We start from the raw sequence: 21,840 nt of genomic DNA on the forward strand, positions 1-21,840 counted from the left end.
CGAATCAAGCTCATGCTTCCAACAGGGAGAGGGACGCGCTCGCTCCCCCTGAATGGTGAAATGTGCTCCTTTCTCATAAGAAAGAAAGGAGAGTAGAGCTCACACAGGCTTTCGACGCGGGGCCCGCTAATCGCTAGACGGCTGTCATCTCGCTCCAGGAAAGGTGGCCACACCGGACCAGGAAGGGGAGGGGAGACACTGTCCACCCCTGGCCCCCACAAGCTCCTGCCTCTCTCTTGCTGGTTGGGAAAGGATACTGGGGAGGGTGACGATGAGGAGAGACGGCAGTCTGTACAAGGAAGCAGCGGCCAGAACTGTCGCGCAAGGAAGCAGTCTTCCCTTGGATGATCCCACCTGCCACCCGTACCTCCCAGGGAAATCACTTGTGGAAAGGGTTTTTAGGACGGAGCTAAACGAGGATTTTTCAAATGCGCTATTGAAAACAAACAGATAAACAACCCCACAAAATAGCATGTGGCTGTGCAGGAAACAACATTAAAGTGGTTTTCTTTTAATTTTTAAAAAAAAAATGCTCACTTATTTTTGAGAGAGAGAGACAGAGAGAGAGAGACAGAGTGCAAGCTAGGTGAGGGTGAGGGTGAGGGTTAGGAGCAGAGAGAGAGAGGGAGACCCAGAATCTGAGGCAGGCTCAGGCTCCGAGCTGTCAGCACAGAGCCCCACGTGGGGCTCGAACTCGTGAACCGTGAGATCGTGACCGGAGCCGAAGTTGGACGCTTAACCGACTGGGCCATCCAGGTGCCCCCATTAAAGTATTTTTTATCATAAAATGTATAGCTTCTAATATTTAATAATAAAATTTGTTTTCTGGCTAGCCCTTGACAACGGTTTCACATGTAGTCGACAGCCTAGCTGTGTTAAGGATGCTCCACGGGACTGGGATCCCACCGGGAGCCAGGACGTGGAAGTGGGGTTGACCGTCTCTTACCTCTCATCACATGTGGAGGAGGAGTTGCCTCGAGGACCTGAGCCCCCAGCACAGGCATCGGGATCACTGGCGTTGGGGAAGGGTTGACCCAAGATGGGACTGAACTCGGAGCGACTTTGCTGCCGTAATACAGGGCCCCTGCGTAGAACAACCCGGATGCATTAGTTTCTCGGGCTTACTTTTCCATAGTGATTCCTTACGACTTCAAGAATCTGTTTTATGTAGATCCCAGAGATTCTCAGCTAAGCTTTTCTCCCATTAATTTGATCCCAGAATTTTCTCGTTTCCAGCTCCTCCTATCTTTATGCCGTGTGGGCCTGCTATAGGGTTCTCTGCAGAACCTGGGGCTGTGGGAACTGCCCCATAGAGTCTGGAGAAGGGCCCCGCGTCTGCAGCATAGGTCAGGGGATTGACGTCCGGGCCAGCCCCTGGTGAAGTTCAGGGTGACAGTCGGCCTCGGCCTGGATCTGTCTCCTCACCAAACAGCAGTCTAAACAATTCGGTTTCTCCACCAACTAGTTTCCCCTACTGGTTACCAAAAATTCATTTTGCTCTCTGATATATAGGCAGTCCTCCTGTCTTTGAGAGACAAATGGCAGTCCACCTAAGCATTTTATCTAGGTGATACAGAATCACTTACAAATGCCCATGTGTCTAGGGCGAGCTTCCCCCTAGATAAATTTAGCTGTGGGGCCCCAGGCTCTTGTAACGGGGTTGTCAGAAATAAAAGTTCCAGGACGGCTGGGTGGCTCGGTCAGTTAAGCATCTGACTCCCGATTTCGGCTCAGGTCACGATCTCACAGTTCGTGAGTTCGAGCCCCACGTCGAGCCCTGCGCAGATAGCACGGAGGCCACTTGGGATTCTCTCTCTCTGCCCCTCCCCAACTCTTGCTCTCTCTCTCTTTCAAATTAAATACATAAACTTAAAAAAAAAATAAGTAAGAGTTCCTTGAACTCTGGACCACTGTGATAAAGCTGGTGTGTCAATTGCTGTGAAAAGTTCATTCCATTCCTATCTACTTACCTATGTCCATAAGACTTATCAGGACTTAGACCTATACAAATGCTTTTTAAAGATTTCATTTTTAAGTAATCTCTACACTCAACATGGGGCTCAAACTCACAACCCCAAAAACCAAGAGTCACATGCTCCACCGACTCAGCCAGCCAGGCGCTCCCAACAAAATTTTTTAAAGTAGAACTGACCCTGAATCTGATCTCTTTCAATCTATTAATAGTGTTTATCCATAGATACTTGAAAAAACAGCCACATTTTTTTTTCCTCATGAAGAGATGATTTCTAATACAATTTGACTAATGGATATCAAACTTCACAATATAGGCATATCGTTTTGACCAGTTTTCTACTTGTAGTAGTTGTCATAAAGCTCAATCTAGAAGAAAACTGTGAACACTCAGAATCGTATAGTTTCACAAGCAATGGAAAAAAATTTAAATCTGTAAACACTTTTTCTTGCAGCAGAGCAGAAGGATCAGTAAAAACTTTCTGGCATAACAATATGTTACACTGAGACGTAATTCTACCAGGAAAGTAGAATGGAAATACAAGTTCAACCAAAAAAAAGAACAATATGGACTTCCCAATAATTAAAATAGAATTTGTTCATGTATTATTTATTTATGTGTGTGTGTGTGTGTGTGTGTGTGAGAGAGAGAGAGAGAGAGAGAGAGAGAGAGAAGCTCAAGCAGGCTCCTTGCTGTCAGCACGGAGACCGACGCGGGGCTCGAACTCCTGAACCATGAGATCATGACCTGGGCCGAAATCACAAGTCGGACGCTTAACCAACTGAGCCACCCAGGTGCCCCGTTCATGTATGTTTTTAATGGATGATGGAGAGTACCGAGCTAGTTATCGCAATTCACTGGAAATACCTACAACTGTGATGCAACAGTTTTATTTGAGAAGTCCAATATTTACAGTGTGCTCCAAATTAAACTCAGTGCAACCATTTAAGCACGGTGGAAAACAGCGCCGTGTTCATTTAAACCGTGCGTGCAGGGGCACGGGGGTCTTCAACATTCCTTTGGGAACTAAGGGAGCAAAAATATTCAAGGGCCAAAGCGATAAGCTATCCCCAAGGAAACGGACGGAAGAGTTCGGACACACGGCGACACAGGCCTGGGAGCCAAAGGTGGGCCGCGGGGGGAGATGGGCAGAGGCCGGAGAACCCCGACTCGGGGTGAGGAAGCCGGCCCGTCCCGTTTGTCCACCCCCACCGAGGGCAACACCGACCTGAGCAGCAGGAATGATCTTGCGGGGGGGAGTCCGCCAGCATACGCTCATCCCCTGCCTCGTTCTCAATCACCATGGCGGTGAGCGGGGTCACCATGTGATGTTCCAGAGACATCTGCAGGATTGTTTTTGTGATTTTCCTTTTGGCAGCGGCTGTGGGAGCCAGGCTTCTGTATTTAGGAAACAGACCCATTTGAGAACATGAGGGCTGAGTTAAGATTCGACCCCCGGCCCCCCTCTGCCCGCCCTGACCCTCCCCCACTTCTGGGCTCGACCAGGACCCTCGGACCACACGGCAAAATAGGACTAACTGGCTCCCTGAAGCTAGTATCGTATTTAGCCATGCCGTCCTAAGGACTTGCTTTTTTCTTAGGAGACTTTATTTTTCAGAGCAGTTTGGGGCTCACAACAAAATCAAGGCGAAAGTACAGAGACTTCCCATACTCTCCCTGTGCCCGCAGACCACAGCGTCCCCCGCTATCAACATCCCCCACCAGAGCAGCGTATTTGTTACAACTGATGAACCGACATGGACACATCGTCATCGCCCAAAGTCCACGGTTTACATTACGGTGCATTCTTGGTGGTGGACATTCTATTGGCTTGGACGCACGTATAACGACATGTATTCACCAATGCAGTATCATACAGAACACTTGCACTGCCCTAAGAATCTCCTGCGTTCTGTCTGGTCATCCTTCCTGCCCCCCCAATCCCTGGCAAACTGCTGATCTGTTTTACAGGGATTGTTTTTTTATTGTTATTTGTTTTTTAAATCATTATTTCACTTCAGCATTTGCTGTGTATCTGTAGTTTTGCTGTGAATGCACCCAGGATGCTTCTGGGAAGGGGCAGGGATATTTGTTGCTCACTTCAAACCCCATGTCTGTTTTGTAATCCTATGGACATCACAGATTTTCTCTGCGAATACAGTCAGTCATACAACTGTATTTCATTTCTTCCCAACCTAATTCAGGTGACTCTGTTCCAGCTTCCTGGGAATCTGATCTAATATGTGGAATTCGTCTCAGGAATCATAATTCTCCTATTCAGCACCTGCATGTCATTCTGATGCATGTGGTCAAAGAACTACACATTACTGAAAAGTGTCGTTTTTACAGGCACCTGGGTGGCTCAGTCGGGTAAGCGTCTGACTTCGGCTCAGGTCATGATCTCATGGTTCGTGAGTTCGAGCCCCATGTCAGGCTCTGTGCTGACAGCTCAGAGCCTGGAGCCTGCTTCGGATTCTGTGCATCCCTCCCTCTCTGCTCCTCCCCTGCTCAGACTCTGTGTCTCTCCCCACCTCTCTCTCTCTCAAAAATAAATAAGCATTAAAAAAATTAAAAATAAAAGAAGTGTAGTTTTTATATTGCAGAGTTTAAGTGCAGGTCAGCTAAGAAGCCAGAGATGAAATACATAAGCATTACATCACCCATCCTTATGTGATACGATAATCATAAATTTCTCTGTTTATTTTTATAATTTTTTTAAGCTTCATTTACTTCTGTAATCTCTATACCCAACGTGGGGCTCGAACTCACAACCCCGAGATCAAGAGTCGCATGCTCTTCCGACTGAGCCAGCCAGGAGCCCCGTAAATTTCTCTTTGAGCAATAAACGGTTTTTTTTTTTTCCCACGTTTTTATTTATTTTTGGGACAGAGAGAGACAGAGCATGAATGGGGGAGGGGCAGAGAGAGAGGGAGACACAGAATCGGAAACAGGCTCCAGGCTCTGAGCCATCAGCCCAGAGCCCGACGCGGGGCTCGAACTCATGGACTGCGAGATCGTGACCTGGCTGAAGTCGGACGCTTAACCGACTGCGCCACCCAGGCGCCCCAATAAACGGTTTTCAAAAGTGAATGCAAATGAGCTACCGATACTCCCAGCAACACGGATGGATCTCACAGATATCATGTTGGACGAAAGAAGCCAGAAATGGACGAATACAGATTGTGCCATAATATGAAATTTCGTCACAGGAAACTAATTGATGGTGACAGTGATATCCACTGCAGGTGGGGTGGGTGTTCGGTGGGAAGGAGAACGGGGACCCTTCATTGAGGATAGAAGTGTTCTCTAATGATCCGGGTGGTGACTGTGTGGGTGATACACACAAGAATTTATCAAACTGTAGTCTTAAAATTCATGCACCTCACACGCTTTATGTATGTTATACCTCAATACAAAAGACCAAAAGAGTGAACTCAGCTTTACCTAAAGTGCTCGGAAAGCAGTGAAAATTGACAATGCAAATCCTGAATTAACTTGCTGCCTTTCTGGGTCCCACATCCTTTTTGTATGACACTCCAAACATTCAAGGCAAACGTCTCACTTCTGCAAACCCCTGTTACGTACACACTTTTCTTCTTACCGCTCAGCCAGAAGTTGGTTGATTGTCAGATAGGCCCACAATTTCTTGGTGAAATCGGGATCTGCGTGTTTGTCTTTTGATAGAAATTCCTCCAGGTCGTCCATTTCAGCCAGAGTTTCCAAGACTAATTCCGTGTTAGCCTGGATGACGGAAGATGCAGTTGAAAAACATCCGGGGGACAGGGCTATAGTTAATCAGCCCGCATTTTTCATACCTACTGTGCATGAATCAGGGCACGACGTAACTTCAAGGGGAATGCAGAATAATTCGGAAGAATGCAAAAGCGGGAAGTACGTATATACATCCAAGGTTTGGGATTAGCTTTGGGATGAAAAGGTAAGGACTTGCAGAACGGTTTGAGGACAATGGCATAGATATTCACACGCCTTCCCTTGCAGTTATTATCATTGCTTTTATTCCAGATTCTTGGAATGCAAAATACCAGCCTGTTAATATACAAGATGGACTGTATCGAGGGCACCGATTAGTATTTTTAGAAGTAAGCAGATAAACAGAAGTACCGCGGTTGCCGTTATGATGCTTTGTAACTGCTCGGCTTTTTCAGGGTCAAATTTTCCTGCCACCACAATCTCTGAGCCTCTGAAATAGTTGTGGAAACTGTTCTGAGTGACATCCGATACTGACGTGTGGGGGTAGTTGAACTGGACGTTCCGGAGCAATGGGGTGGAGACCTGGTTGTAGAATTTCTACAATTCATGCAGAACAAAGAAATCGTTATTTTCATACCACTTCATGGGTCTAAAGCACTTTTCTCTGCGATTCCCCAAAATACTTAGTTGGTGTCTCTTAATTTACTCTCACAGGATTTCTGTGGAAAGCCACAGGACAAGGAAAACTCACAATTATCAGATGAATTGATATGGAGAAAGTAAAAAATTGTTAAGACCATTACCCTTGACTTACAGCCCAGCATTTTTTCCCCCTTTTATAACCAGGATAAAAAGCTCATAAATACTTATAATAAGAAAAGTCAGCTGGGTTGATATTCCCAAATTGCCCCTTAGGCCTTTCCTGTCCCCAACTTTCAATTAAAAAAAAATTTTTTTTTTTAACATCTATTTATTTTTGAGAGACAGAGTGCAAGCAGGAAAGGGGCAGAGAGAGAGGGAGACACAGAATCGGACATGGGCTCCAGGCTCTGAGCTGACAGCCCAGAGCCTGATGTGGGGCTCGAACTCGTGAACCATAAGATCAGAACCTGAGCCAAAGTCAGACGCTTAACAGACTGAGCCACCCAGGCACCCCTCCTGTCCCCAACTTTAAATATGGTGCCTGCCATTGCCACATGGTACCTGGTACTGACAGAGGGTGGGGTACAGACATCTTTTTTCTTGTCCATTTAGGCGAGATAAACAAGTAGCTCATCTCCTTTACAGTTAAGGAAACCTCCAGGCTGTAGTTTGATCTGTGTTGCATCACAAAAAGTTGACACCGAGATGCCAACGTACTTTAAAGGGGAAACAATGGCCATGAAGACAAGGACAGTTGTTTAACAGGACTGGAGAGCCCAGAAGCATTGATAATGCCTCGGGAGAACTGCTCAGGAAGTCGGGAAGCGTGTGCCTGGCCCCTTCCTTCCTCCCGCCTCGCTATCCGTGTAGATATACGTGCAGCGTGGGCCGCGTGAGGAAGCAATCGAACACTTCCTGATTCTTGCGGCTGAACGAAGCTGAAGTAATGACAGTTTGGGCTTAAATTTGGCTGTTTTCTTTTAGACATCAGATCCTGCTAGTTGAATGACTTTGGGTGAAGGAGGACAAAAGAAAGAGAAAAAATGTTACTTTGAGTTGGGCAGAAGTGTCCTGATTTCCATAGATCCTTTGAGCAATCCCACGGTTTTCATTGGACAGTCTCTTCAAAAAATCATAGTCAACATCAAATCCTATCCCCAAACTGAACAAGGAGATATTGTCTCGTATGTTCTGCTTCACATTTTTCTGGATTTTTGACAATTTCAGTTCACCTAAAGTTGATGATGACAGAAAGGAAGAGAATGAGGGGGCCATGTTATAATGGTTTTGAAAGAAAATCATGGAGACAGAAAATTTCTGCCAAATTAAATATTTTTTTAAAGTTTATCCTTTTTTGAGAGACAGAAAGAGAGCATGAGTGGGGGAAGAGGGAGACACTAAATTCAAAGTAGGCTCCAGGCTCTGAGCTCTCTGCACAGAGCCCAACCCGGGGCTCGAACTTACAAACTGTGAGATCATGACCTGAGCTGAAGTCAGATGCTTAACCGACTGAGCCACTCGGGAGACCCAAGTTTTTGTCAAATTAAAAATGCACTAGGGGCGCCTGGGTGGCGCAGTCGGTTAAGCGTCCGACTTCAGCCAGGTCACGATCTCGCGGTCCGGGAGTTCGAGCCCCGCGTCAGGCTCTGGGCTGATGGCTCAGAGCCTGGAGCCTGTTTCCGATTCTGTGTCTCCCTCTCTCTCTGCCCCTCCCCCGTTCATGCTCTGTCTCTCTCTGTCCCAAAAATAAATAAACGTTGAAAAAAAATTTTTTTTTAAATGCACTTAACCTTTTGACCCAGCGACTCAGTTCTAGGAATTTTTCTTACGGCTGCACTCACACAAATGGAAATGAAGTGTGGGCAACCATAGAATAGCAACGTATTGAAAACAAAAACAAAGGTACACGAGTAAAGGAGATCTGTCAGATGATGATACAGTCAGATGATGATACCCTCAAACTGTGAGATACTAAGCAGTTTATTAGAAAGAGCGAGGCAAGTTTTTATGTGTTTATATTGAATGATCTCAAAGACACATTTTTAAAGGGGAAAAAACAACGTAAACATTGGCATATGTAGGATGTATTTGCAGATACGCATGCATGTATGTGTGTATATATATTGACATATACGTGTGTATATGTGTATATGTAGTCTACAGATATGCACGAAATATCTCTGGAAAGATATGCAAGAAACTGGTAACCAAAGGCTTTCTCCAGGGACAGGAACTGGATGGTTACGGTACAGAAATGAGGAGCAGACTTAATTTTTTACTGTTTCCTTTTCTTCCAGATGATTTTATTCTCAAATTGAATTTCTTTCCTTCTTTTTTTCTGAAGGTTTTAGTTTTTTTAAGTAATCTCTGCACCCAACGTGGGGCTTGAACTCACTACCCTGAGATCAAGAGTTGCATGCTCCACGGACCGAGCCGGCCAGGCGCCCCTCAGATTGAATTTTAAAAGTAATTTGGGGCGCCTGGGTGGCGCAGTCGGTTAAGCGTCCGACTTCAGCCAGGTCACAATCTCGCAGTCCGTGAGTTCGAGCCCCGCATCAGGCTCTGGGCTGATGGCTCAGAGTCTGGAGCCTGTTTCCGATTCTGTGTCTCCCTCTCTCTCTGCCCCTCCCCCGTTCATGCTCTCTCTGTGTCCCAAAAATAAATAAACGTTGGAAAAAAAAAAGTAAAAAAAAAAAAAAGTAATTTGATCTGAGAAGGAGGAAATACTGAACCTACAACAAATGCTACGTAATGACTCCTGTTCTTGTCTCAGTATTGGTAAAATGGTGGCTTTCCGTCTTTCTAGGACTCTGGCTGCCATTGTCCTGACTGGCCACTCAACTTCCTTCCATGGAGCTGCGTCAGGCACAAGCCTTGTCTACACGGCAGGCTGCAACACAATCTAGCATGCACCCTTAGTTGTATTTGTCAGCACAGGGACACAACTAAAGCAGATCAAGATAACAACAGCGCATGATGGAAGCCAGGAGATGATGGGCCATTTTGTGGAAAAGATGTCGATGTGCAGGATGTATCAGAAAGAAGCAACTTCTCCAGTTGCCGCGAGTAACTGGCGGACTCTGGAGAACAAGAACATACGTTACTGCGGACTCCAGAGGTGCGCTGCAGACTCGGGGGACAGAGACTCATCGCACACAGCTTAAGTATGCGACAGCATGCTATGCCAATTCACATTGAAGTGTCCCCCACGTTGTGCAGGTGAAGCCTGAGCTTTTAAGAGCATCACCAGAAATATCTGGGACTGGGTTTCAGCAGGGTGAACGCTTCAGGGTCAAAAGAAGCCTCCTTTTAGAAAGCATGGCGTTAGAATGGTTTAGAAACTCGGGCGAGTGCCATGAGATTTCCCATTTTAAGCCAATCACGTTCCCGAGAAACAAGAGCGAAATATCTGTCACTAGGAAATTGACGAGCTACTTGCCTACTGTTGGGTCGCCATCAGAAACCAAAATGATCAGAGAGACGGATTCAGGGTCCAGCAATCCCAAATTATTGGCTTCATTCAAAATAAAGATGGCCCGCAGCAAGGCTTCATTGATATTTGTTCCTGTTAGAGTAACATTATGTGCAGTTACGTTAGGTACTCTTTCTTTGCACGAAAACAATCACATCCCGGGTTCAGGTTCGTCTGTCTTGCGACTACTCCTACGTAATTTAGTCAGCACCCAAATCCTTCACTTACTTTCCAAGGGACACAAAGTTTCCCCGGGCTGGTCAAGATTCCCCAGTGGAGTAAAATATTCACTTTGTAGCAAACTATTCCCGTAAAGATGAATTAGTCCTTTCAAAGCACCCCTCCGTCACTTTGTTATGCACCAAATTGAAGGTACCTAAATCTCCCTTGCTGACATGCTGGGACACTGGTCTGTGGACAGTTGCCTTTGATGCTATGACCGTAACAAGGCTGCTGAGAAGGACTGGAATGGTTACAAAGTTGTGTGGATGGGTATGCCCTGTACCTTCACACGGACTTAGTATTCATCCTGTAATAATACGTGTAACATTTAAGGCAGGCCGTGGTGGGCGGGGCAAAGACCGCTGTGATAGGAGAGGATGCGTCCCAAGTGAATGAAGTTTTGAACCCTATGAAAGTTTCTCAGTGGGCTCTAGGTTAAAGTCACTCGCCTCCACTAGGTTGGATTTTTTCAATGTACTTCTTGGCATCTGCAGTCTGTGATTTAGTAGCTGAGACCAAATCGTGTCTCCAGGTCCGAACATTGTGGTTGAAGTCAACTACGGAGAACTTATCTTCAGCTCTCAGGTCATCCAATATGGTCTTCATGGCTTCCACTGTCTGTTTCAGAAAAGAACGGAGAAGGGTCTCGTCACAGAAGCTTGAGGCCCAAGAAGAAAGGAGGAAGACCAAGAATTCATCCTAGTCATATTTCAAGTACCAACTCAAGCTGTAATCCTTCCAGAAAACCTCTTGAATCCACCCCAGTCAACACCGACTCGTCTCTCACTTATCCCCAACATGTATTGTCTGCATTTATGCTGCTTAAACTTTTACTGGTTTCTTTTGTTAGGCACAACCATTTTGACTAGGCTCCCTTTTTAGTTAAGAATCACAAAGTTCAGGTGCCCTCTTAGGAGTGCCTGGAAATCAAATGTATTTTCCAAGCCCAGCCACCCACCCTCTCTCTTCAATTACCATTTCCAAATTTTCTCTCCCTATCCTCTTGCAAACCCACTCCATTCAGATTTTCACCTTTACCACTCCATTAATAGTGCCCCCATCAAGGGGCGCCCGGGTGGCTCCATCAGTTGAGCGTCTGACTCTCGGTTTCCGCCCAGGTCCTGATCTCAAGGTTCATGAGTTTGAGCCCTGCGTCGCGCTCTGAACTGAAAGCACGGAGCCTACTTACAGTTCTCTCTCTCCCTCTCTCTCTGCCCCTCCCCCGCTCGCCCTCTCTATTTCTCTCAAAATAAATAAGTAAACAACAACAAAAAAATTGCCCTCATCAAGATCACAGTGACTTTCAGGTTGCCAAATCCAATGGACTATTTGTCCTTTTCACGAGATTCAATCTACGAGCATCATTTGAACCAAATGATCACACCATCTTCCTTCCTCTGACTTCCTCATTATCTTCCAGAACCTCAGACTCTCTTGGTCTTCTCTTCCTCTCATTGGTTGCCTTTCCTTAAACTTCTTTGCCGGTTCCTCCTCCTCTCCCCAAATTCTAGCTATGGGAATATTCTAGGGTTCGCTCTCGGGTTTCTTCTCCATCTACACTTAACTTCTCAGCCAGTCCCATTGCTGCAAATACCTTGCACATACTAGTAAGTCCTGACTGTACATCTCGATCTTTCATGTTTTTCAAAATAAAATTTTTTAATGTTTATTCTATTTTTGAGAGAGAGAGAGGGGGGTGGGGAACAGAGAGAAAGGGAGACACAGAATCCAAAGCAGGCTCCAGGCTCTGAGCTGTCAGCACAGAGACCAATGCGGGGCTTGAACTCACAAACTGTGAGATCATGACCTAAGCTGAAGTCAGATGCTTAACCAACTGAGCCACCCAGGCGCCCCAGTCCATCTCTCATGTTTGAAACCCAGACCTGCATAGCCAATAGCATCATGGACACGTCTGCTCGGATGCTTAACAGGCGTCTCAAACTTCACACGTCCAAAACTGAACCCCCAGCGTCCCCCCACGACGTCTCGCTCTGCCTGTCTTCTCCCACTCACCAATGGCGACCTGCACCCTTCCTTCCGACTGCTCAGGCTAAGAGCTCGGAGCATCTTGGAGTCCTCTTTTCTTCTCACACCTCCCAGCTTTAGAAAATTCTGTGTATTCCACCTTCCAGATAGATTCCAGATTCCAGTGGCCTCTTACCACATCCACTAGTCCACGCCGCCATCATCTCTTGCCTGGGTTATAGCAATAGCTGCTTTTCTAGCCTCCCTGTTTCCACCCCCACCTCCACACCAGTCTGTCGTCAACATAGTGGCCAGGGATATGCTGTAAACATGTCAGATGGGGCCTTTCCTTCATCTTAACCCCCAGTAGCTCTCCATTTCTCTCAAAGATAGAGCCAAGGTTCTCAGGGTGACCTGATGGGCTTCAAGTGACCTGCCCTGCCCCTCCCTTCTTGAAGCTCGTCTCCCTTGCCCTCTCCCTGCTCCTCTCTGCCGGGCTGCTCTCTGTTCTTTGGACACTTGGCACACTTCTGACTCAGAGCTGTTGCCCTGGCTGGCCCCGCCACCTACAGCCGTCTGCCCCCAGAGAGCTGCGTGCCTCTCCCCACACCTTTGAAGGGTTTCCGCAAGCTCTTCTCAATGCAGGCAGCTGTTTCAGTGACAAACCTATTTAAAATTTTAATCCCCTGCAAGTGGCAGTCTTGGTTCCTAATACGCTTTTCTTTAATTTTTTTTTAATGTTTATTTTTGAGAAAGAGAGAGAGAGAAGAGAGAGAGAGACAGAGTGTGAGCAGGCAAACCCCCGACACGGGGTTTGAATTCACAAACCATGAGATCTTGACCTGAGCCAAAGTCGGAGGCTCAAAGGACTGAGCCACCCAGGCGCCCCTACACTCCTCTTTAAAATAACAAAAAGTGATGGGGCGCCTGGGTGGCTCAGTCGGTTAAGCGTCCGACTTCAGCTCAGGTCACGATCTCGCGGTCCGCGAGTTCGAGCCCTACGTCGGGCTCTGGGCTGATGGCTCAGAGCCTGGAGCCTGTTTCCGATTCTGTGTCTCCCTCTCTCTCTGCCCCTCCCCCGTTCATGCTCTGTCTCTCTCTGTCTCAAAAATAAATAAACGTTAAAAAAAAATTAAAATTAAAAAAAAAATAAATAAATAAATAAAATAACAAAAAGTGGGGTGCCTGGGTGGTTCAGTCAGTTGAGCCTCCGACTTTGGCTCAGGTCAAGATCTCACGGTTCGCGGGTTCAAACCCCGTGTCGGGCTCTGCTCTGACAGCTCAGAGCCTGGAGCCTGCTTTGGATTTTGTGTCTCCCTGTCTCTCCTACTCTCCCCTGTTCATTCTCTGTCTCAAAAATAAATAAACATTAAAAAAATTAAAAAAAATAACAAAAAGAAGGGGCGCCTGGGTGGTTCAGTTGGTTAAGTGTCTGACTTCTCAGGTCATGATCTCACAGTCCGTGGGTTCGAGCCCCGTGTCGGGCTCTGTGCTGACGGCTCAGAGCCTGGAGCCTGCTTCGGATTCTGTGTCCCCCTCTCTTTCTGCCCCTCCCTGCTTGCTCTCTCTCTCTCTCTCTCTCTCTCTGTCTCAAAAATAAACATTAAACAAATTTCCTCTTTTGTTCTATAGAACCTCATCTATACCATTTAACGCTGGACTAGCTCATATTGAACTGCAGCCTGGGAGACATAAGGCAGGATGGTCCCCCTCAAGGAACTGCAGTGTGATTAGAAAAGATGTGCCTATAAGGACCCATGAACAATGGGCAGGTGCTGAAGTAAAACGTTATGCAGAAGAGCAAGATGGAAGCACAGGAGTGCTCAGTGCGAGAAGGAACCGAGATGAAAATGTTCCCAACGGTGAGTTGTGAGATACATGTGTTGTTTACAAGCCACCGGCGTCTGTGGTGCTTTGTCACAGTGGCCCGAGGGGACCGAGACAAGGTCCGATGGGACAGGTGCATTGAATGGCTGCCGTGTTCGGAGGGGACCAAGGAAGGCGGGGAGCCCCATGTACCACTGCCAACAAGGGGATACTCACTTGTTTCATTTTTATGCCCCACATTGAGCCACTAACATCAATGACAAAGAGGATGTTTTTGGGAATTGGGTCCAGGTTGTTAGGAGCGAAAAAGTGGACAAAATATCCATTGAATACCTGGAAAACAGAACACGGTGGTTAGGGTGTAGGAAGACGGGGCCCAGGGGCTAAGAGAGGAGAGGTGTGGAAGCAGGCTGGTCGTAAAGGAGAGAACAGAGGCTTGGTGTCTGCCCAGGTCTCTCCCTTCTCCTTCCTTCTCTCCCTCACTCCTTTCCCATGTGGGCCCAAGCCTTCTGGGTACTTTAACTCCCAGGGCATTTCCCTCCACTCCCTCCGCACACCCAGTCTTCATGGAGAGCCTGTGTTCCAGGCACCGTGCTAGCCAGCAGCAAAGCAGGCAGGCTCTGCCCTCACAGGGCTCACAGGCCAGCCGAGGATGCAGACAAGTAAAGAGGCAATAACATAGAGTGCTACGTGCTAGGATGAGGAAAATAAAGGGCTCCGAGAATGCCCAGCGGATGTGATCTGACTCAGATGGGGGAGTCTTTCCCAAGCTGACATCTACACTGGCCTTGAGGATGCGTTTGGAGTTGGTCCCCCAAGGTGGGAGTAGGGCAGGGTTTGGGGGTACAGGTAGGAGTAGGGAGGAAGTTCTCGACAAGGGTGAGGAAAACATAACACCCTAGGGGGTCTGCGAGCGGTCCAGGACCACAAGGGCTATAGAATTTAAGAATTCAAGGAATTGGGGTGGAGAATCAGCAGGACAGATCACGAAGGACCTTTACGAGCACTCTAGGGTGCTAGGTTCGGATTGTTCTAGAAGGTATCAGAAGGCCTCTCCAGCTACCTTCCTGATCATCGTCTTTGTCTTCCACTGCAGGCTCTGATGCCTGCCTCCCCAAGTTCTCTTTCCACTGCCCTTTGGTTGCTTCTACCAAGACAGTACAATGGCTAACTGTGGAGGGTGTCACTGTGGATGCTTCTCGACCTCCCTGTCCTGGAGAGCACAGGCTCTTGGATACCCTCTACGGGGCTCTTACCTGAGCACAAGGGAAATACAGACATACACCTAGGACATGGCAAAAGGGGAAAGGAAACTTTAGAAATCTCACAAGGAACATTGGCCCTGGAACTCACCATTAGCCCAGATCTTTCTCTTGGTTGTTCCATCCACCCAGCCCCACAACCTCCCTGCTTTCTTTGACAGTTTAATTACAAAGGGCCTTCGAAGGTTATCCAAAACTCCCATTCTGTGGTTTTCTACTGTACTTCATAGAAGGCCTAGAAGAACCTTTCTGGGACAAGGACATGAAACCCAATGACCCTCTGTTTAGCTGTCTTCCTATGAAAAGATAATGCTTAGTAACACTTAGAGACACATGACTGTGGTCCGTTCTCTGCAACTCGACACTTGCCTTGACCGCTAGGGGCCGCCCGGAAGCCAGGGCGTCTGTTCAACAAGGAACAGTTGTTTGGCCTCAGCATGGTGCTTCTCCTAGACTGTTTTTACCCACCTCAAGTTCACCGGCTTTCTCTTCTCTGTTTACGTCATACATCACCACCAGCTCTCCATCTACCGCGGTCTCAGAGCAACTGAAGCATTTTCTTTGCTGCGCCACAGTGGGCTTGAAGGAAACATGTGCCTGGAAAGAACGGTGATGTCAGAGCCCCGCCTCTGCACCTGTCCCTCCCCAGATGAGGGGCTGACAGCCGCACACAGGTAAAGAGGCACTGCCCAAGGCTTGATGGCCATCCTCTACCCAGGAACCACTGATTGTCCCATTTCCAATGCAAGGGACAGTGCCGGGCATGTGAGGGAGTATCTGCCAGCCTGTGGCGCTGTTGCCCAAGGTTTAGGACTTTTCTTCTTCTTTTTTTTTTTTTTTTTTAATATGAAATGTATTGTCACATTGGTTTCCGGTTCAGGACTTTTCAAGATAGCCAAAGAATGCCTCCCTTCCCCCAACAGAGAGATGGCTACCAGCTTCGAGAATGAGTTTGTGAAAGGTTCTTAGAGGAACTGGACTCCTCCACTGTTGGTTATTATTGGTCTTGAAGTAAAGAGAATTAAGCGGAGGATCTCTTGCTATGACTGAGACCATTTATGTGGAAGCTGTCTTTTGGCTACTGGTCAAGCAGATGACTTGAGGGTAATGGGGCCCCCAAAGGGAAAGTCAGTGGTCAAAATGCAATGAGGCAGTTGGGAGTTGTGTTCTGCAGACCCCGGGGAAGACCCTAGATTTTGCCCAGGGGTGCCTGTTCCTTCACAGAGTTCAACACCTGAACTCTTTTCTGTTCCCCAGAGCACAGGGAGGGAAGAGAACTCATGAGCTAGTAGCCACTTAGACCCTTTGCAATGGGCAATACTTATGATACCTTCTGCTGTCCTTTAGATAGCACTGGAACACCATCAAAATGACCATCAAATGTGTCAGGAACATGAAGAAATTTTATTCCCTGAGGTTCGATAATCCACACGTCTACCTGGAGAAGGGAAAGCAAATTATTCTAAGCCTCAAGGCTTTTTGAGCAAAAAGTACAATTACTGCATCCTCTGCTGTAAGTTTTCCCAGAGACAACCCAGCCTGGTTCCATGATCACTTCCTCATGGTCCTTAACTTCTGTGGGATATGACTCATCTCATGTGATGGGCAACTCAGTTCTTCCTTTCTAGTACTTTATTCCTCTGGGCTTAATGCCCCGTTTCAATCCTATTCCAGTTTTGGGGGGCTGTTGTTGTTTCTAAGAGTCTTCATGCTGTTAAAGGGGGGGAAAAAGGAAAGCCATTTCTAAAGGATTCTGCAGTTACTCTGTGGCTCTCTCCTGGGCTTTTTCGTGTCTTTTCTATCTACCTGCTTTGGGCAGAGCTAAATAGAAGGACATCCCTTTGGGTGATCTTTGGAAAAACCATAATCCTGGCTTCCTCTCTATAGACCCTACATGGTCCGCTAAGCTCTTCACGTGTATGAACTCATTTAACTCTTATCGATAATGTTATTATCTATTATCGTTTTACTTGTTATTGCTCATTCAGAGTGACCCAGTTCATAAGTGGCTGAGGCAGGCTTCAAACCCAGGGCCCAAGCCCCTAATACTTTGTACACTGCTTCCTATCCTCCAATAGCTCCTGCTCCGTCTTTCCGGTAGATATCGCCAAACTATCCATTAACCCCATGCCACAATAGCCTATTTGTTTTCCATGAGATGTCCCTTCTTTTGCACATGCCTGCTTTCATGTGAGGTCATCAGATAGACTCATGTGCACATTGGTTTCCTTACTGCCTCTTCCTCATTTAGGATCCTCTGCAACAGTGATGAGCTATCTCCCCTTTGGAAGTACCTGCCTTTGGAATCATGTCAAAATTCCCTCTGAGTTTTTCAAATCTGCTTGCATAAAGTCACGGACACTTGTCTAAGCAGAGCCAACATTTTCTTTCTTGGTAGTTACAAGATGGGAACTTAATTTGCCTCCAAAATTCCCATTAGCTCCAGATTCTCCATGTTGGTAAGGATTAAATCTACACAGGATCGAGTAAATCAGCCATCCCAGGACAGTCTGACCCAGTCAATGCTGGCAGCTGATTAAGCAGCTCTTGAAGGTCAGGGAGAAAAGTCAGAAATTGACAGAGAACTGGGGCTCCTGCTTTCATTCTCCCATAAGATTCTACCTGCGAACAAGCGCAGAGTGAGTCACTTGCCATATTTGTTGACTTTTCGGTAAGGAACACAGGATTTGGAATAAAACATTTTCCCAAGATTTGATACATACAGCTGGGGGGTCGGGGTGGGGGTTAAAAAGAGATGTGTTCCCCGCAGTTGCTGTATTTCCAGTCCTTCCGATGGTGATTAGAAACCTTTTCTGGAATAAGCACAGGGAGAAGGTCTAACTTTATGATTTCTCCTTCATTTATCTTTGGACGAAATCAAGTCTCTTTAGAACCTGAAATATTTCATAGACTATTTGGGCTGGAAAGTACCTTAAAAACCATCTAGTCCAACCTCTTATTTCCCAGATGAGAAACTGAAGGCCGGGAAGCAGATTTGGCAGAACTCGGAAAACTTGCCACCGGGTCTAACGCCCTTGCTAATATTCTAAGACTCCACCTGTTTTGTTTTAAAAACAAGGAATTCCTGACAGTGTGGGAAGTTTAAGGATGAACAAACATTTCAGAAATACAAGAAAGATTTATGTGCTACTCGGTATGTGTGTTAAGAATCGTTATCTTCATGGACTCAAACTCAAATTCTTGCATTGGTAGCATAGAATGTAGTCTGGGATGCAGTCAGACATAATTCCAGATCTTAATGGTTTCTTAGGTCTGGTTACTTAGGCAAGTTATTTATATAAATCTGCAAGTCAGGGCTAATGAGACCTACTTTATAATTTGTGGGGAGGAGGGGTGCCTGGGTAGCTCAGTCGGTTAAGTGTCCGGCTCTCGATTTCCACCCAGGTCATGATCTCACAGTTTGTGAGTTCAAGCCCCACATCTGTGCGGAGCACAGAGCCTGCTTAGGATCCTGTTCCCCCCTCTCTCTCTCTCTGCCCCTCACCACCTCAAAATAAATAAACTTAAAAAAAAAGTTCCTGTTCTTTATGAGTGGCAGGTGCTTCACATATATAATTTTGGGGAGGAGTCAATGACATAGAATATGCCTTCTCCTACCATTAACTCAGTTCCTAATTAATATTATTAACCACCTCGGTACTTGCATCGCTATAGGCAAGATGCTGATCGTATTTATATACCATGGGATTCAAGCATTGAGCAAGAGAATGGGGGTGACGGGCCTACATTCTTCATCACTCCCAGGAAAATAACCAGGGTCACATTGTTGAGTTGTGCAGAGCCGCCAGCCAGGACCATCAAGGATGCTGGGAGGTGGCCCATAACCCACTTGCCAAGTCACGTGTCCTGACACGAGGCGGCCTTTGCCGGGAGGAAGGGCATCTTATCCTAATTTTCACAAAGGCACGGTATGTGCCCGAAGGGACACTTAAAAGAACTGAGTGGCATCGAGAGCAGGCTGATGCCACACAGCGGTCACGAGAAGAAAGTGTGTTCTATTGGTCAGTTACGCAACTTTCCAAATCGGGATACAAATTTCGCCAGGATCAGATCATCCCCTGGAGTCTTCTTGGTCTGAGGGCCATTCACAGCCTATCTGTCAAATGCAGAGGCAGATTGGATTGGATGCTCTCCTGGGCTGCTTCTGGCTCTGCTCTGCCTCCTACACAAAATGTTCCTGTGATGTCACAAAGCTTCAAACTCCCTAAAGAGTTGTCTCGTTTCGGAGGGCAACAGGTGAAGTCAAGTCAGCAATGGTGAGCTCATATTGGTAAGGAAGTGGGGGGGCGGGCAGAGGGAGAGAACTAGCTTCACTGAGTCCTTATTATTTGCCACCCATTGCCATAAATTACACGGAAAATATGTTATCGTACCCTTCCTGCAGAAGAAAAAACAGACGCTCAAGATAACGTGTCCCGTGTTAGCAGGCCAGCGTAATGACTGAATGGCACTCCCCCCACAATGACCCCCGAAGCCATGTCTACACGTCTGGAAACTGTGAACGTTACCTCCTTTGGAAAGAGCATCTTCACAGATGAAGTTAAGGTAAGGATCTCGAGATGAGATCCTCCTGTACTACTCAGGGGACTCTAAATCCAAGGACAAGTTTTCTTATAAGAAGAAGGCAGAGGACAATGTGAGACACATAGGGGAGCACATGGTGTGGCCACCAAGGCAGAGATCGGAGCGGTGTGGCTAGGAGGCCGCAGGTCAAGGAGTGCCAGTGGCTGCCGCACGCCGAGAGAAGCCAGGATTCTCCCCCCAAGCCGTTAGGAGGAAGGCCTTGCTAACACCTTGAGTTCAGATTTGTGTCCTGAAAATAAATTCCTGTTGTTTCAAGCCGCCCAGCTGTGGTCATTTGTTAGGGCCACCCCAGGAAATGAACACAACTAATAAGGAGCTGAGCTGGCATTGAAATCCATAAGGAAGTGCCCTCCTTATGGGTGGACTCCAAACCCATAAGCTGATCAGTGCCCCTCACTGTCTTGCTGAGTCGAATGCATCCAGCACCCCCAAAGGGTGATGACCGGGAGAAAAGCACAGGCGGGGGGGGTAGGAGCCTTCAGGGGAGGGCATCACCGCACGCCCTGCGAATCTTGGCTCACCTCCAAGTGTTTGGCCAGTCGTCCGGGCTGCAGATGGAGTCTGTGCTCATAGGATCCCAGCTTCCTCCACTTGACTTCCTGGTAATGAAGTTCGAACTGCACCTTCGCTCCGGGGAGGACGTTTACTTCGGTTTTGAAGTTTTCCATGTCAAGAGCCCTGCTCCTAAAAGTTTAACACCCCCGACGTAAGTGCCCACATGCACGAGGGAGAGCAAGACCCCCACGTCTATGCAGAGGGCATCTAGGCTTCTCTGGGCAATCAAGCCTGCTGCAGTGTTCGTGAAAGTGAACAGGAGGTACAATAGACATCACTGAAACTTCCAGGTAACTTTAATCCCACCAACAGCTTAGTCTCCTCTCCTGCCTGATCGTTTTCTACCAGAGCTTCTTACAGATTTGAGTGCCCTCTGCTAGTTATCGATCCCCATTCCATGCCAGGAACTTGACAGGCGTCATTTCTAACACAGCGGCTCTGCAGGACGGATATCAGTACGCTCATTTCCCAGATGATAACAGATGAAGCTAACAGATTATTAGCAACCTGCTCAGGACCACTCAATTGTGGGGCCAGGACTCAAACCCAAACTCAGATGGTTCCAGAGACCGCACGCATTTCCTCTGAGGCATTTGAGCCTCATTCCAGAGGCTCTTTCCGTTTGTGAAAGTTTGCAGAAAGAAGAAATCTATTATTGCATCAAGTGGGATATGCATTTCCAGCGTAAGCCCTGATGTAAACACATACACGTCAAGGTTACCGCGATCGTTGATTGAGGTGTTTAGTTTTAAAGAGTTAACAGTACGGTTAGCAAGTGAGGATGATGTGGGCGTTAGAAGCAACCGTGAGTGATTTTTAAAAATTAAATGGGATTGAGTGGGAGGAGCCACGGATGAGCCGAGCTGGCCCCGCCCTTACCTCACCAGCCCGGCGGTCTTGCCTTTTGCTCTTGCCTGAGAGTACAGCGCTCGACCCACTGTCTTCTCCTTAATTGAACTCGTGAATGTCGTGCCGTCTACGGTCCTAAAAAATGACAGGGGGCCACTGAGTTGTCCCGAGTAGCAGTCTTAGCAAAGCAAACTAAGGACAAACAACCCACCTTGGAGGATTTAGTGAATGGGGGCAATTCTCATGTTGCACCTAGACGTAACAAGAAGAGAGGCATCTGCCTATTTCACGGTCAGGAGTCCCTTTATCTGGGAGTGTGACTTAAGAGGTAGGCGCCCATCCTGAGAGCTCCCTCTCTGGAGTTGCTGCGTGTGTTTACGATCACTCCGCATCTTCAAGTTTTACCCTTCAGATTAAGCTGTGTTCCCTTTGGGTATCCCTTTTGAATTAGAAATGTGCCCAGGGGAGGTGACTGAGAAATCACTGGTTGTCTGGCTTACATTTGTTCAGAAAATTCTTCTTCTAAGAGCCTGGGGGCGTCACACTGCCCTGCAAGGGTGGGGAAGAGGAAGGAAGGAGGACGGTGCTGGGGAATCCCTTAGCACATGGGTGTTTATCCCTCTAACATCTCCCTCGGGGACCTCTGGCTTCCTTCTCCTTCTCCATCTTTACCTGCCCCACTTTAAGTGCTTGTCATTTACTGCGTACCAAGTTAATGATGGGTCAGAGCCATCAAATTACAGGATCTCAGAAGTAAA

At 47.2% G+C, this 21,840-nt stretch overlaps 1 protein-coding gene across 1 annotated transcript in view; it reads right to left on the reverse strand.

Moving 5' to 3' along the window:
* Positions 1–21,840, reverse strand: part of ITIH2 (inter-alpha-trypsin inhibitor heavy chain 2) — a 38,422-nt gene that overhangs the window by 9,141 nt on the left and 7,441 nt on the right. The window contains exons 5-16 of the mRNA XM_040451492.1: positions 21,113–21,217; positions 20,200–20,362; positions 16,404–16,511; positions 15,542–15,670; positions 14,028–14,144; positions 10,469–10,637; positions 9,765–9,890; positions 7,376–7,557; positions 6,095–6,280; positions 5,574–5,713; positions 3,201–3,370; positions 947–1,084 (exon numbers count right to left, since the gene is read on the reverse strand). Of these exons, the coding sequence (XP_040307426.1) occupies positions 947–1,084; positions 3,201–3,370; positions 5,574–5,713; positions 6,095–6,280; positions 7,376–7,557; positions 9,765–9,890; positions 10,469–10,637; positions 14,028–14,144; positions 15,542–15,670; positions 16,404–16,511; positions 20,200–20,362; positions 21,113–21,217 (1,733 nt within the window). The remainder of the gene's footprint in view (positions 1–946; positions 1,085–3,200; positions 3,371–5,573; positions 5,714–6,094; positions 6,281–7,375; positions 7,558–9,764; positions 9,891–10,468; positions 10,638–14,027; positions 14,145–15,541; positions 15,671–16,403; positions 16,512–20,199; positions 20,363–21,112; positions 21,218–21,840) is intronic.

The sequence above is a fragment of the Herpailurus yagouaroundi genome, unplaced genomic scaffold (genome assembly GCF_014898765.1).
Source record: "Herpailurus yagouaroundi ecotype Mexico unplaced genomic scaffold, PumYag 203, whole genome shotgun sequence".
Classification (NCBI taxonomy): domain Eukaryota; kingdom Metazoa; phylum Chordata; class Mammalia; order Carnivora; family Felidae; genus Herpailurus; species Herpailurus yagouaroundi.